At 40.1% G+C, this 14,441-nt stretch overlaps 1 protein-coding gene across 2 annotated transcripts in view; it reads right to left on the reverse strand.

Annotated features, from left to right (window-relative positions):
- CSMD2 (CUB and Sushi multiple domains 2) overlaps positions 1-14,441 on the reverse strand; it is a 1,405,803-nt gene that overhangs the window by 31,099 nt on the left and 1,360,263 nt on the right. For both annotated transcript variants that reach the window (XM_077296071.1, XM_077296070.1), the window contains 6 exons: positions 12,855-13,037; positions 5,654-5,830; positions 1,520-1,699; positions 1,255-1,428; positions 977-1,150; positions 582-655 (listed from right to left, as the gene is read on the reverse strand). In XM_077296071.1, the coding sequence (XP_077152186.1) occupies positions 582-655; positions 977-1,150; positions 1,255-1,428; positions 1,520-1,699; positions 5,654-5,830; positions 12,855-13,037 (962 nt within the window). The remainder of the gene's footprint in view (positions 1-581; positions 656-976; positions 1,151-1,254; positions 1,429-1,519; positions 1,700-5,653; positions 5,831-12,854; positions 13,038-14,441) is intronic.

A 14,441-nucleotide genomic window follows, 5' to 3' on the forward strand; every position in this document is an offset into this window, starting at 1 on the left:
ATAATAAAAATAATTTTATATCTTCATAGATCGGACTTTAATGGATGGGGCAATTTCAAATATGTTTACTTACTGTATTTATTTTTTAATGGGAAAAGTGTGGTGATTTAAACTTTTATTTTGTAAATGTTTTAATACTTTCAAAACATTTTTTTTTTCATTCTTATTTTCTTTTTTAGCCCTCTTAGGGGGACTTGAACTTCAGATCGTTAGATTATACTGAACATTGGAATACTTCAGTATTGAAGTATATAAAGAAATTGCAGCTCTCATATGAAGCTCAGCCATAGGAAGAATAAGATGACTGTTATGAAGCATTCTGCAGACCCCTAACTGCTATGGAAAACCATCGGTTCCCTGAAATGGTCAAATACAACGTTTAAATTCAGCTGTCAGTGGCTGACAGTGTTATTAAAATGGTTAAACAACAGCAATCAAAGCTAGCTTTGGTTTCTACTGCTACCAGCAGATGCTGGCTGTGTAACACAGCCGGCATCTGCCAAGTATGGTGTGGTCTTAGTTCAATTAATAATATGTTGTCACTATTGAGTTAAAGGTAGGCAAAAAAAGTTGATTAGTACCTGAAATCCTTGAGAGCTGTTCTGCATTCCAAATGTGGGTATCCCTGGATCGGAGCAGGTTGTGTGAGAGGGATCTATAAAAGGAAACAAAAAACAAAAGAGATATACAGTAGGTTTTCTATTATGTGAGGCTCTGATAGAGACAGTAAAATATTAAAACTAAACAAAAGCAGCTTTCACAAGAAATATCTGATACATAATAAACTGATGGGTGAGTTGAACACAAAAGAATAAATGTTATGTATTTTTGATAAATATTGTTAAAAAAATAAATTGCATTTGCAGAACATGCTTAATGTCCATGTCTAAAGCCTACACATAGAAAAAAAAGCGTATTTCACCAACAATTTACCAACAATAATTTACTAAAGTTGCTTCTAACAGGTAGAACTAACCGATACAGCTTGGCTGAGTTCCACTCCAAGTGCCATCAGATTGGCAGAACCTTCTTGAAGATCCCACCAAGACCAGTGGTGGGGGGCATGAGAAAGCTATTGATGACCGGTAGCTGAAGCCTCTGTCCACTCTCCGAGCATGGGCAGGAATACCGGGATCCCCACAGAACACAGCTGTAAACAATGTAACATACGTTTAGTGTCTAATTTATGGTTTTCTTTCTTTGTATTATGCGTGCATTCATTCTCTTTTCCGTAAACCAAGTTTGCACACTTACGGAAGCATTGTGGAACTTCACCAACCCAACTCCTGTTGCTTTCACACGTCAGTATGGCTGGTAAGGACAGTTGATAACCTTCTAAACATGCATATGAAAGGCTGGAACCCCACAGAAAGTCCGACCCTACAGCCTTCCCATTGGGGATTGATGGAGGAGGTGGGCAAGTGATAGCTACAAGGAAGGCAAAACATAACATTTGTTCCAAGGCAATCGCACAAGAAAATATAAACTTCACTACAGTTCCTCTCATTTTTATTATCACCTTTGCAGATTGGTTTTGTTCCATTCCATGTGCGATCTTTTGTACAGTATAGTGTTTTTACTCGATCTGACTCCATCATATAACCAGGCAAACACTGGAAGGATACGGTGCGGTTGTAATGGAAGTCATTGTCTAGTCGGATACCATTAGCTGGAGTTCCAGGGTCCCCACAGTTGATTACTATACAAAATAATAAAATAGACAAAGGAACATACAAAGGGGTTTAGTCCTATGCACTAGTGGTGACAATACAGTGGGGAAAATACTGCCGATTTTGCAAGTTTTCTCATCTACAAAGAATGGAGACGTCTGTAATTTTTGTCATAGGTACACTTCAACTGTGAGAGAAATAATCTAAAAAAACCCAGAAAATCCCAGTGCGAACACCCCTCATGTGTGGTCTCACATGAGGGGTGTTCGCACTGGGATGCATTGAGAGTGTACTGGCCAGCCCGCCTAATCGAAAAGTAGGGGCGTGACTAATAGGCTGTGAACCAGACACTATGCAGTACCATTGTTTGAACAATGCCCTATGTGGGCCTTTATTGTTCAATTGTATACTGGGCAGTCACCCCCTCCAGGAGTGGGTATGTGGAGAGTGGCTGTTGATCTGCACCTGTGTTGCTAACATCTTGCTTTATGGGCTGGCTGCACCCTGCAGTGCATTTGTTCCAAGATCTGGGCAGGTATGTGTTGCAGTCTTTTTTTTCTGCTGTTGAAACATGCAATAGCAGAGGTCGAACATTTCCTGTATTTCTTTAATAAGTTTGCACACACTGCAGCAAAGGTTTTGGCCCACTCTTCCATACAGATCTTCTCTAAATCTTTCAGGTTTCGGTGCTGTCACTGGGTAACATTGAGTTTCAGCTCAATCCAAAGATGTTTTATTGGGTTCAGATCTGGAGACTGGCTAGACCATTCCAGGACCTTGAAATACTTCTTACAGAGCCAAGTAGTTGCCCTGTCTGTGTGCATCAGGTCCTTGTCATGCTGGAAGACCCAGCCATGACCCATCTTCAATGCTCTTAGTGAGGATAGGAGGTTGTTGGCCCAAATCTCGCTAAACATGACCCCATCCATCCTCCATTCAATACAGTGCAGTCGTCCTGTCCACTTTGCAGAAAAGCACCCACAAAGTATGATGCTTCCCCACCATGCTTCACGGTTGGGACGATGTTCTTAGGAGTGTACTCATCCTCCTTCTTCCTTCAAACACGGTGAGTGGAGTTAATACCAAAAAGTTCTATTTTAGTTTCATCTGACACATGACCTTCTCCCATGCTTCCTCTGAATCATCCAGATGGTCATTGATGAACATCAAATGGTCCTGGACATGTGCTGTCATGAGCAAGGGGACCTTGGTGCCCTGCAGGATGTTAATCCATGATGGTGTAGTGTGCAGTATTGTTTGAGACTGTGGTCCTATCTCTCTTCAGGTAACTGACCAGGTTCCCTCGTGTAGTTCTGGGCTGATTCCTGACCTTAAAATCTTCCTTACCCCACGAGGTGAGATCTTGCATGGAGCTCCAGACCAAGGAAGATTGACAGTCATCTTATGTTTCTTCCATTTTCTAATAATTGCCTCAACAGTTGTTTCCTTATAACCAAGCTGCTTGCCTATAATCTTGTAGCCCATCCCAGCCTTGTACAAGTCTACAAGTCTACAATTTTGTTCCTGGTGTCCTTAGATGGCGCTTTGATCTTGGCCATGGTGGAGAGGTTGAAGTGTGATTGATTGAGGTGTGGACACCTGTCTTTTATACAGGTAACAAGTACAAACAGGTGCAATTAATACAGGTAATGAGTGCAGAGTAGGAGGGTTACTTAAAGAAAAGCTAAAAGGTCTATGAAAGACAGAATTTTGCTGGTTGGTAGGTGATGAAATACTTATTTCATACAATAAAATGTGATTTAATTATTGAAAATTATACAATGTGATTTTCTGGTTTTAGATTCTGTCTCTCACAGTTCAAGTGTACCTATAAAAATATTACAGACATCTCTATTCTTAGTAGGTTGGAAAACTTGCAAAATCGGCAGTGTATCAAATACTTATTTTCCCCACTGTAGGTTAATGAAAGAGCTGTCACCACATATTTACTACTTCTCTTCTTCATGGGGATTTTTGAAATCAGTAGTTTGTCTCCACTGAACACTGGCCTTATTCATTGACTGCCTTATTTTTTAAAAGGAATCTGCCACCAGGTTTTTGTTACCTCATCTGAGAGCCACTTAATGTAGGAAAAGAGACCCTAATTCCAATGATGTATCAGTTAATTTACTGGGTACAGCAGTTGTGACACAATCATAGTTTTTAGATGTAGTGTGTAGCAGAGCTCAGAAAGCTAGCCCCACCCATACAACAGCTGTCTGTGTACATTGCCTATTGGTCGATTGAAAATAAGCTGCTAATCAGTGTTGTGGGTGTGGTCAGACCATGACTCACGTGACCTGATGTCCAGGTAGTGATCATCTCCTGGTGATAAAACATATATTGTATTGAAACAACAGCTCTCTGCCTAGCCCGTGACACATCCCTGAAATCTGTGTCTCAGCCCCTACCTCAGGATGCTGTAAGAGTGGTTGACTTTACTGTCATGTTCCTACCCCTCAAGTCACCATTCATGTTGTAATATAGTGTGAACAAATGTTATGCATCACACATATCAATAAGATACATATATGTATAAGATGCCATATTGTGATATGGTAATGTGTAGTAATGTTTAGTGCACAGTGTAGGATGAGCATAGAATAGAATTTAGGCATAATATAGACTTGGTAAGCATCATAAGTGTAATATATTTAATGCATAATGTGAGTAGTGTGCAGTGCAGTTTCTCTGTAGAGTGTCATTTGTGTTGTTAGTAGTATATGCATACTGTGCAGCGGTAATGTATAGTGTGAAGATAAGAGATATAATATATAGTGTGGCAAGGAAGTTCTGCCCAGCAACAAACAGCAGGGTCAGAATTAGTTAACTGTTGGGGCTAGACCACGGGGGAGGGCTTAGTGATAGGGACAGGACTTTGCTTCCTGGATAGCGTTAGGTAGAATTTAGAGAATAACAAGTGTACATTGCTGCCGAGGGGTGATTCACAGCATATAGAGATGTACGGACAGGGATAGTGAGATCCTGAAGAGAATTACTGACGTGACTGAGTAACCTTCCAAAAGGCGTTAGTGGACAAGATGCCGAGTCACCGGATATCCGAGAGCTTGCCAGTGCTAATGGTAACAGACCTGAACAGGGCTGGGAGTGTGGGGCTAGTGAGGGTCCCGAATGGTGGGTCTAGGGCATCCACAGGGATAGGACAAGGAGTCGCTGCAGGAGTGTAGAAACTTGTAGACCAGGACTGTGGCCTAGAATCTGGGTTGTGACAACATAGGATGAAACAGGTAAGCTGCATGGCCCTGGAGTAGCCTACAGAGGAAGGATACAATAGAAATGAAAAGACTTCTTACTGTGTAGGAAATGTGCATAAGGCTACGTATCCGCTATCTCTTGTACATAATCCTTATCAAGTTCAGTAAAGTCCCCATGTTTGAACGGAAGTCTCCTTTATTGACCTGTAGGGTTCAGGGTCCTATTCAGCCCAAAACCATTGGCTACAGGTGGCCTGTACAAGCATAAGGCCCTCACAACACCAACACCCAGCCAGGACCCATTCTTTTCTGTCAAGTGCTGGGGTGTCGAATATGAAACCCTGGCCCATGGCTACCACCCTTGGTCACGTTTACACTTGGGGTAGTTGACAGGAAAGAGCCTTGCTTCAGAAAGAATTGCAGGGAGGGCTCCTATGATCAGAAAGATGGCGACCATGAAACGGTCTGAGATGGCGCCAAACAGGGATCGCAAGATAGCGGTGAGTTGAGCGAAATGGTGAGATGGACCCACCCATCGTGGGTGGGCTGGAGGCAAAAGGCGCAAAGCAGAGTCCAACCCTTCACCGGGGCAGGTCACGCTGTTTTCTATAGAGTGCTGGGGGTGGTCGAATATACAACACTCGCCCACATCTACTACCCAGGTCATGCTTATACTGCCCTTGGATTATATAACAAAAACCTGCTGACAGATTCCCTTTAAAATGGCATACATTGGGCCATTCATTTACAACAGGGAGCATAGTTTACCTGTGCAGTCGGGAGCAGTGCCAGCCCATGTGCCATTAACAGTGCAGTCCCGTCTTAGAGGTCCACTGTAGAAGTACCCCTCGCGACATTCATATACAGTAGAGCTGGAGAACACTAAGCCATCATTGAATATAACCCGTGTGTTGCTGGGGGTTCCTGGGTTCCCACAGGAAACCACTGCAAAAAGCAAAAGGTGAACAAAAATTATACCATAATAACTTCTTCTGTGAAGGGACAATGTTATTCTGGCAACAAAATGTGAACGTCTTACTTGACTAATTCGAGTCAAACTCTTGCAATGTGGCATGCTGAGGGATATGATTTCTCTAATACACTGATGATGACAATAATTGGAAACTGGAGAGGGAGGGGATGGATGGTTAAGGAGGACTAATTTTTTTTTGTTTTTTAATTATAAAACTCCTGCAGGCAGAGAAGCAAAGCAAATGGGGTGTGGAGAACCACTCCTACCACTACAATGTGACATTGATAGAGGAAAATCCGTCAGGAAATATATGTCCTTTCTACCATTGTATCGCAGAAGCGTTCAGTGGAAATGGCAGCTCGTGACCGATAAACCATCTTAGATAAACAAAAGCATATACTACACACAGACTATTAATATTCAGTTACCTTATTCTCCATGTAATGATGTATGATACAGCACTTTGCTGTCTATAGATATTATTTGAGACGAGGCAGGATTTATACATTATTCACTACTTTATCTTTTTAAGGACAAAGTGAACGTCACTTTTTATTTTATTTCATCGGTGTCATTACAGTAGGGAATACATCTGGTTAATACATGGCACTGAATAGACACAAGTTTATAATGAAACACAGCTGGCCACAATTGATCTTACACAAGATGAAATTTTCATAGGATTTTGTAATTGTTTCCTGCACATGTTAAAAAGGCTTAGAAAGAAAATAAAGAATAACCTAGTTAATAAAGAGCCACAATGACAACCAGTTACAATGACCCTCTCTCACTGTGGAGGAGCTATTCTGTTCTTAGCATGAGCCAGTTAGTGGGGGGGGGGGGGGTCACATATCCAGGACACCCACTGATCAGCTGTTTTCAGCTTGACTGATGGATCAAGGGCGGAAATTTCATTGGTGCAACATGTTCATTCGTACAGTAAGAGTACCAAGAGCTGAGGGTCTCCCTGAACTTCAAGATGTACACCCCTACTCACCCAAATGCACAAGAAAACTTGGCCGCAGTTTGCTCAAAATCATTTAAATAAGTCACAAAAGTTTGGGGATTCTATTCTGTGGAGAGATTAAATAAAACTGGAACTTTTCTGGCCTATGGATCAGCTGTATTTATGGAGGAGGAAGAATGAAGCATACTCTGAAAAGAATGCCATGCTTACAGTGAAGCATGGTGACAGATTTTTTTCCTCTGGCTCTGGAAACCTGCAGAGTGTGGCTAGCAAGATGAATACAACTAAGTAACAGAAAATCCTAGGAAATAACATTATGCTTTCTGTGAGAAAGTTGAACCTTCAGCATCACTAGACCTTTGAACAGGACAATGATCCCAAGCAGACATTAAAGTCCTCCTAGGCTTAGCTTCACAAAAAGTCTTGGGAGATTTTAGAACTACTGGCACAGTGACCTTACTTAAACCCCATAGAAAGTCCTTGCTGGGATTTGAAGAAGGCAGAAGCAACATGCAAACTCAAGAAAAGGCTATTACTCATGAGGAATGGGCAATGATTCCTCAGAAATGCTGCCAGAAGTTGGTGTCTGGCTAAGCATTACATTTGCAACAGGTCATAACAGCCAAAAGGCAAAAGGTGTTCTATTAAGTGCTAAAGATGCTTGTCATCATGAGGTTGAATAATTCTGAGACTGCATTAGTCATTAACCCCTTCATGACATGGCAATTTTCACTTTTTGCACTTTTGACTTTTTCTGCCCTTCTTTCAAGAGCCATAGCTTTTACATTTTTCCCATCAATATAGCCATGTGGGGGCTTGTTTTATTGCAGGTCAAGTTGAACTTTTGAATTACATCATTCATTTTATCATGTGATGTACCGCAAAACATGCAAATATATTCCAAGTGCCTCAGAATTGTGAAAGAGTACAATTCTGTAATTGATTTTTAGGTTTTGTTTTTACGGTGTTCATAAAAATTACCTGGTGATATGATTCTACATATCAGTAAGATTACGACAGTGCCAAACATGCAATTTTTTTACTTAAGTGCTGAAAATAAATTTGCAAAAATAACCACATTTTTCACTCGTGTCACCATTTTCTAAGACCTGTCATTCTTCGGTTGGTCGAGCTCTGTGAAGGTTTGCTTTTTTAGGTAGATACAATGTTTTGATACTTTCATAATGCATTTTTTTTGTAGTGTTTTGACAGATGAGAAACCAAAATTTTGGTGTTTTGATTTTTTTTTCTCATTATGGCATTTACCGATTTAGTGAATTAATTTTCTATTTTCATTTATCAGACTTTTACAGACTTGGAGAGAGCACATATCTGTATTTTTTTAATTTATTTCTTTAGTTTTAATGGGAGAAAATTAAGAGACCACTGCAAAATGTTCAGTTTGTCTGCTTTTTCTCTTTATAGGTATATTTTTGACTAAAATGTAAATTGTTCTTTTATTCTATAAACTTCTGACAACATGTCTCCGAATTTCCAAGCAATACATTTTGTATTTTTTTCTGACAAAGAAAAATGTCAAAAAACCCAGTGCTTTCAGAGCTCAAATAATGCAAAGAAAACAAGTTCATAATGGTAATTTAGAAACAACAATACTAATGTTTTAATGGCATGTGACTATCCATCATCCTCTTGATTACATTCCAGAGGTTTTCAATGGGGTTCAGGTCTGGAGATTGGGCTGCTCATGACAGGGTTTTGATGTGGTGGTCTCTTAATTTTTGCCAGGACTGTACTCTTCATACTTTTTAAACAAAAAAAATATTTTCATTGTATTTTGTAGTCCACTTAGGGAACTTGAACCTACGAATGTCTGATCGCTTGTACTATGTACTGCCATATTACAGAATTTTAGGAAACTTATGGTCTGCTATGAACGCCAGTCAATCATGTGAGCCAGAACACCTTGGTACAGACAATAAAAGTTAGCACTAAACAAAAAGGCCCATATCTCTGGAACTGTATGGCGGATTCTTAACCCCTTTCTGACATTAGTCGTAATAATCCATCCATGTGCCATGGGCCTATTTGACCAGGAACAGATTATTACGTCCACACAATTGCTCGTGCATACAGGGGGGGAGGAAGATGCAAGCGATCGCCACAGGTATTCAGCTGATTCTGACAGCTGACACCCAGCACTTTAACCCCTAAAATGCTGCAATCAAACAAGATTGCAGCATTCCAGTAGTCAACAGAGAGCAGACAGCCCCTCTGCCTTTGGATCTGAGATCCTGCAGAGTGTCGGGGGGTCCCGATCGTTGCCTTGATGACACGATGTTGTCGTGATGACATCCAGGTCACCAGACCTAGGAAACTTGCTGCTCACGCCCAGTGCATGATGCACAAGTTTGTCTGTCAGTGCAGAGCTGACAGTTTCTTCAGCATGCGGATGCTGCTGCATACCCATGCTGTAGAAGCGATCAGCTTGTAAAAAATGATTGTCTTATAGTGGGACAAAATAAAAGTTAGAAAAAAAATTAAAATTCTTGTAAAATTTTTTTTAAAAATAAATAAATAAATATAGAAATGTAATAGAAATATAGGGGGCTTCCACATTACTGGTAGCACAAAAGCTCTGGAAAAGTGAAATGGCTTCTCACCCGCCAAAAGAAATTAAGCAAATTCTGCGCTCCCAAATCCAAATGCCCCCCTCCCTTCTGAGCCTCACAGTATACCTAAACCACATATTGCATCCATGCTTGGCATTTCTGAAGTGATGAGAGCCTGCCTAACTTATGGGTGCATGCCTCGAGAAGCATGGGCTTGGCATAACGTACTAGTAACTGCAACGTACTGGTCACTACATCGTACTGATCACTACAACAGCAGTTTGAAATTTTCACTTGGTAACATTCATTGATGCTTGTTTCTGGAAAATACCCATGGAGTCAAAATCATCACTGCACCTGTAGATAAATTTACAAAGGGGTATAGTTTCCAAAATGGGGTAAATTGAGGGAGGATACTGTTCTTCTAGCAATTAGGGGCTCTGTATATGGAGTCCGCAAACTGTTCTAGGAAAATCTGCATTCCAGTAGGCAAATTGCGCTCCGTTCCTCCCGAGTCTCTCCGTATGGCTAAATAGTAAAGTACAGCCACATATGGGGTATTTCCTGATTACATGTAGAGTAGTGGCACACTCAGGAAAAAAATGGACCTCAGTTTGTTGTAAAAAAAAAATCCTATTAAGCCCTTAGAAAAATTAAAAACTTGGAGCTAAAACACAATTTTAGTGGTAAAAATGTAATTTATTCTTTCTTTACTGCTTAGTGGTATAAAACTCTGGTATAAAACTCCATGAGGCACAAGTGCCGTCAATATGATTGCTGCCGCCCTAAATGAATTCATTGGGAAGTTCACATATTGGGGGTTTCTGTTGCACTGGCAACTCAGTGGCTCTGCCAATGTGAAATGGCACCCTCAAACCATTCCAGCAAAATCTGAACTTCAATATTGTGCCTCTTCCCTTCTGAGCTTTGCAGTGTGCCTCAAAGTAGTATTCCCCTACATATGGGGTAACAACGTACTCAGGAGAAATTGCACAACAAATTGTATGGTGCAATTTCTCCTGTTACCGTTATGAAAATGCAAAATTTTGGGGCAAAATAACATTTTTGTGGGGAATATGTGATTTTATTATCTTCACGGCTCAACGTTATAAACTTCTGTGGAGCACCTGGGGGTTGAAGGTGCTCACCGTGCATTTAAATACATTCCTTGACGGGGTCTAGTTTCCAAAATGGGGTCACTTATGGGGAGTTTCCACTGTTTAGGCACGTTATAATAGATAGATAAATGTGGATAAAATCCGCGCTGCTGTGACAAATAATGGATCCAGATATAGTTATAAGGTGTTCGGGTGGTTTATTCAACGCGTTTTCGAAGCTCATGGCTTCTTCTTCAGGAAGTTTCCACACAAAGATAAACCACCCGAACACCTTATAACTATATCTGGATCCATTATTTGTCACAGCAGCGCGGATTTTATCCACATTTATCTATCTATTATAACGTCTCGAAGAGGTCGCAGCGCCGACCTGTGGATCTGCAGCAGCTGACTAACTACACGCCTTTACTGTGTACCACCAGGTGAGCAGTTCTCTCATAATTGATTAGAAGCAATCCTGAGGATAAGACCCTATTTGCGCTTTTTTTGTCTCCTACTTTTCTACACTGTTTAGGCACATCATGGGCTCTACAAATTGGACATGACGTACGCTAATGATTACAGGAAATCTTACATTCAAAAGTCAAATGACGCTCCTTCCCTTCCAAGCCCTGCCGTGCGCCCAAACAGTAGTTTTCTCCCTCAAATTTGGTATCGGTGTAATCAGGAGATATTGCACAAAAAATTGTATGGTGCAATTTCTCCTGTTAACCTTATGAAAATACAATATTTTGTGCTAAAAAAATATTTGTGGGGAAAATTTGATTTTTTTTTATTTTTACCACTCAACATTATAAACTTCTCTGAAGCACCTGAGGGTTCAATGTGCTCACCACACATTTAGATCAGTTCCCTGTGGAATCTAGCTTCCAAAATGGTGCCACTTGTGGGGGATTTTCACTGTTTAGGTACCTCAGAGGCTCTCCAAACACGACATGGTTTCCGCCAATCGTTCCAGAAAATTTTGCATTCAAAAAGTAAAATGGCGCTCCTTCCGAGCTCTGCCGTGTGCCCAAACAGTGGTTTTCTCCCTCATATAAGGTATGGACATGCTCTGGAGAAATTACCCAACACATTTTTGGGCTAATTTTTCCTGTCACCCTTGTCAAAATAAAAAAATTGGATCTGAAGTAAATTTTTTGTGAAAAGTTAAATATTCATTTTTTTCACATTCCAAAAATTCCTGTGAAGCACCTGAAGGTTTAATAAACTTCTTGAATGTGGTTTTGAGCACCTTAAGGGGTGCAGTTTTTAGAATGGTGTTACTTTTGGGTATCTTCTATCATATAGACCCCTCAAAATGACTTCTAATGTAACGTGGTCCCTAAAAAAAATGATGTTGTAAAAATGAGAAATCGCTGGTCAATTTTTAACCCTTATAACTTCCTAACAAAAAATAATTTTGGTTCCAAAATTGTACTGATGTAAAGTAGACATATCGGAAATGTTACTTATTAAGTATTTTGTGTGACATATCTCTGTGATTTAAGGGCATGAAAATTCAAAGTTGAAAAATTGCAAAATTTTCAAACTTTTCCCCAAATTTTCATTTTTTCACAAATAAATGCAGATCATATCAAAGACATTTTACCAATATCATGAAGGACAATATGTCCCAAAAAACAGTCTCAGAATCTCCGGAATGCATTGAAGCATTCCAGAGTTATTACCTCATAAAAGGACAGTGGTCAGAATTGTAAGAGTATGTGCACACTTTCAGGTTTTTTCGCTGTTTTTTGCATTTATTCGAGATAAAAACGCTATAAAAACTCATTAAAAATGCATACATTATGCATCCTATCATTTAGAATGCATTCTGCATGTTTTGTGCACATGGTGCGTTTTTTTCCGTGAAAAAAACGCATCGCGGTAAAAAAAGCAGCGTGTTCATTATTTGTGCGGATTTTCCGTGTTTTTCCCGCAATTCTATGCAATTGGAAAAAAACGCACAAAAAACACGTCAAAAACACATCAAAAACGCATGAAAAATGCGAAAAAAACGCATGCGGATTTCTGGCAGAAATGTCCGGTTTTTGTCAGGAAAATTTCTGCTAGAAATCCTGACGTGTGCACATACCCTAAAAGTTGGCCTGGCAATTAACGTGCAAACCACCCTCGGGATAAGGGGTTAAAAAAAAAAAAAAACTTTATGCATTGAGTGAAAATGAAATAAGATTAAAAAATATTAGCTTTTGATTTGGTGACAGGTCCTCCTTATATATTTTTTTAGTCTGATGATAACTAAAGATATCAGTCAACGCACATCTGTGTCAACAAATCATTTTACAAAACTCTAAAAAGAAAAGAGGACATGATTAATTTGCTTCAAGCAGGATAGTACCTTCACACTCTGGCTGAAATCCACTCCACGACCCATTGACCAGGCATTTTCTCTCTGCAGACCCCCGTAAGATGTATCCAGCTTCACAGCTGAATCGCACTACACTATCAATGGTGAACTCATTGCCTTGTCGAAGTCCATGGGATGGCACTCCAGGGTCACCACATTCACCAGCAGTCCCTCCTGCAATGGCAAACCATATGATTTTAATATTATTTATTAAAATTAATATTATTAACTACCATTAAGACGACTTAAAAAATGTGAAAATATGAAAAGTATAATTTTTTTAAATTCTGTCTTTTTCAGGGGCTTTCAGCCTTGATAAATTAGTATTGAAGATTTCTAACATGCAGGTAATACCAAACAAATGTGGGATCAGATATTTCAATTTGCTAAATAGTTGGAACATAGAGATCACAGTCAGTATTACCAACATTGCTGCTCTCACCCAGTCTTCCTAAAATTCAGAATTCCCAACTATACATTGATAAGTGGGTAGGTAATATATCATTACATAGCTTTGCAATGCTACTGGGAGCTGAGGAAAGCTAAATATAAACTCCAGAGTAAATTATTACTTTTCAGCAGCCTTCGCAGAAAAACATGCAATCCTAAAAAATATAGGCGGACATTGTTAACAGTATGGGTAGTACTAAACAGCTCAGTGTATGAACATGGCACTTTTATAGAATAACACTAGTCAGTTTGTGAAATTTCTGGTCTGCTGAATCTGCTCGAATCAACTGTAAGTGTTTGGCCGGGGCCACATTCGTGTATAGAATCCAATGCAGGAGCATCAGATGCGATATGCTAATGACACTCAGCTCAGCTCTAGAGAATAATAAAATATAAAGAAAGGTCAGCTCACCTGATTCTGGGCTGCTCCACACCTAACCCCGCATGGAAAAATGAAGCCGAGTAGTTGGTCCAAAGCATTCAATGAAGAACAATCCAGCGGGGAACAAGTATATCCATATGGATATGCATATATGGATATACTTGTCCCCCGCTGGATTGTTCTTCATTGTCAGCTTAGCTCTGGTGTAGAGGTGACGGAGAAGTTAATTTCTCCATCTCCTTCACTGCTGGCATCCACGGGAATCGCACTCCGATCCGAGTGCAGCCCGATGTTTCACATGCACCCATACACTTGTGTGGGTGAGTGTGATCCAATTCTTGGATGCACCCGAGATGTACCCTGCGATTGTTCTCTCATGCTGGATTGGCATGAGAAAATAATCACAGATCTGAGCTGTCCCATAGAATAACACTGGGCTAAGTGCTATGTGATATTTTATCATGCTATATGCTCGTGTGACCCCGGCCTTACTATTGTGTTGTGTGAGCATTTAAAAGTAAAAACAACTAAACTATGGAGCAGTGGACCCAGCAAAGACACAGTGTGTAGCTGAGTGCTGAACTGCATGGCACAAAAAATAGTTTAATTTTGCATGACTGTGCCTCCGTACACAAGAAGAGGTCCCCAAAGACATGCTTTTAAGAATTTAATGTGAAGGAACTTGAGTGACTGCACCAAGCCTGATCTAAACTCCATCAAATTCTTTTTAGATGAGCTACGAGACA

Source organism: Ranitomeya variabilis, chromosome 3 (assembly GCF_051348905.1).
Source record: "Ranitomeya variabilis isolate aRanVar5 chromosome 3, aRanVar5.hap1, whole genome shotgun sequence".
NCBI lineage: Eukaryota > Metazoa > Chordata > Amphibia > Anura > Dendrobatidae > Ranitomeya > Ranitomeya variabilis.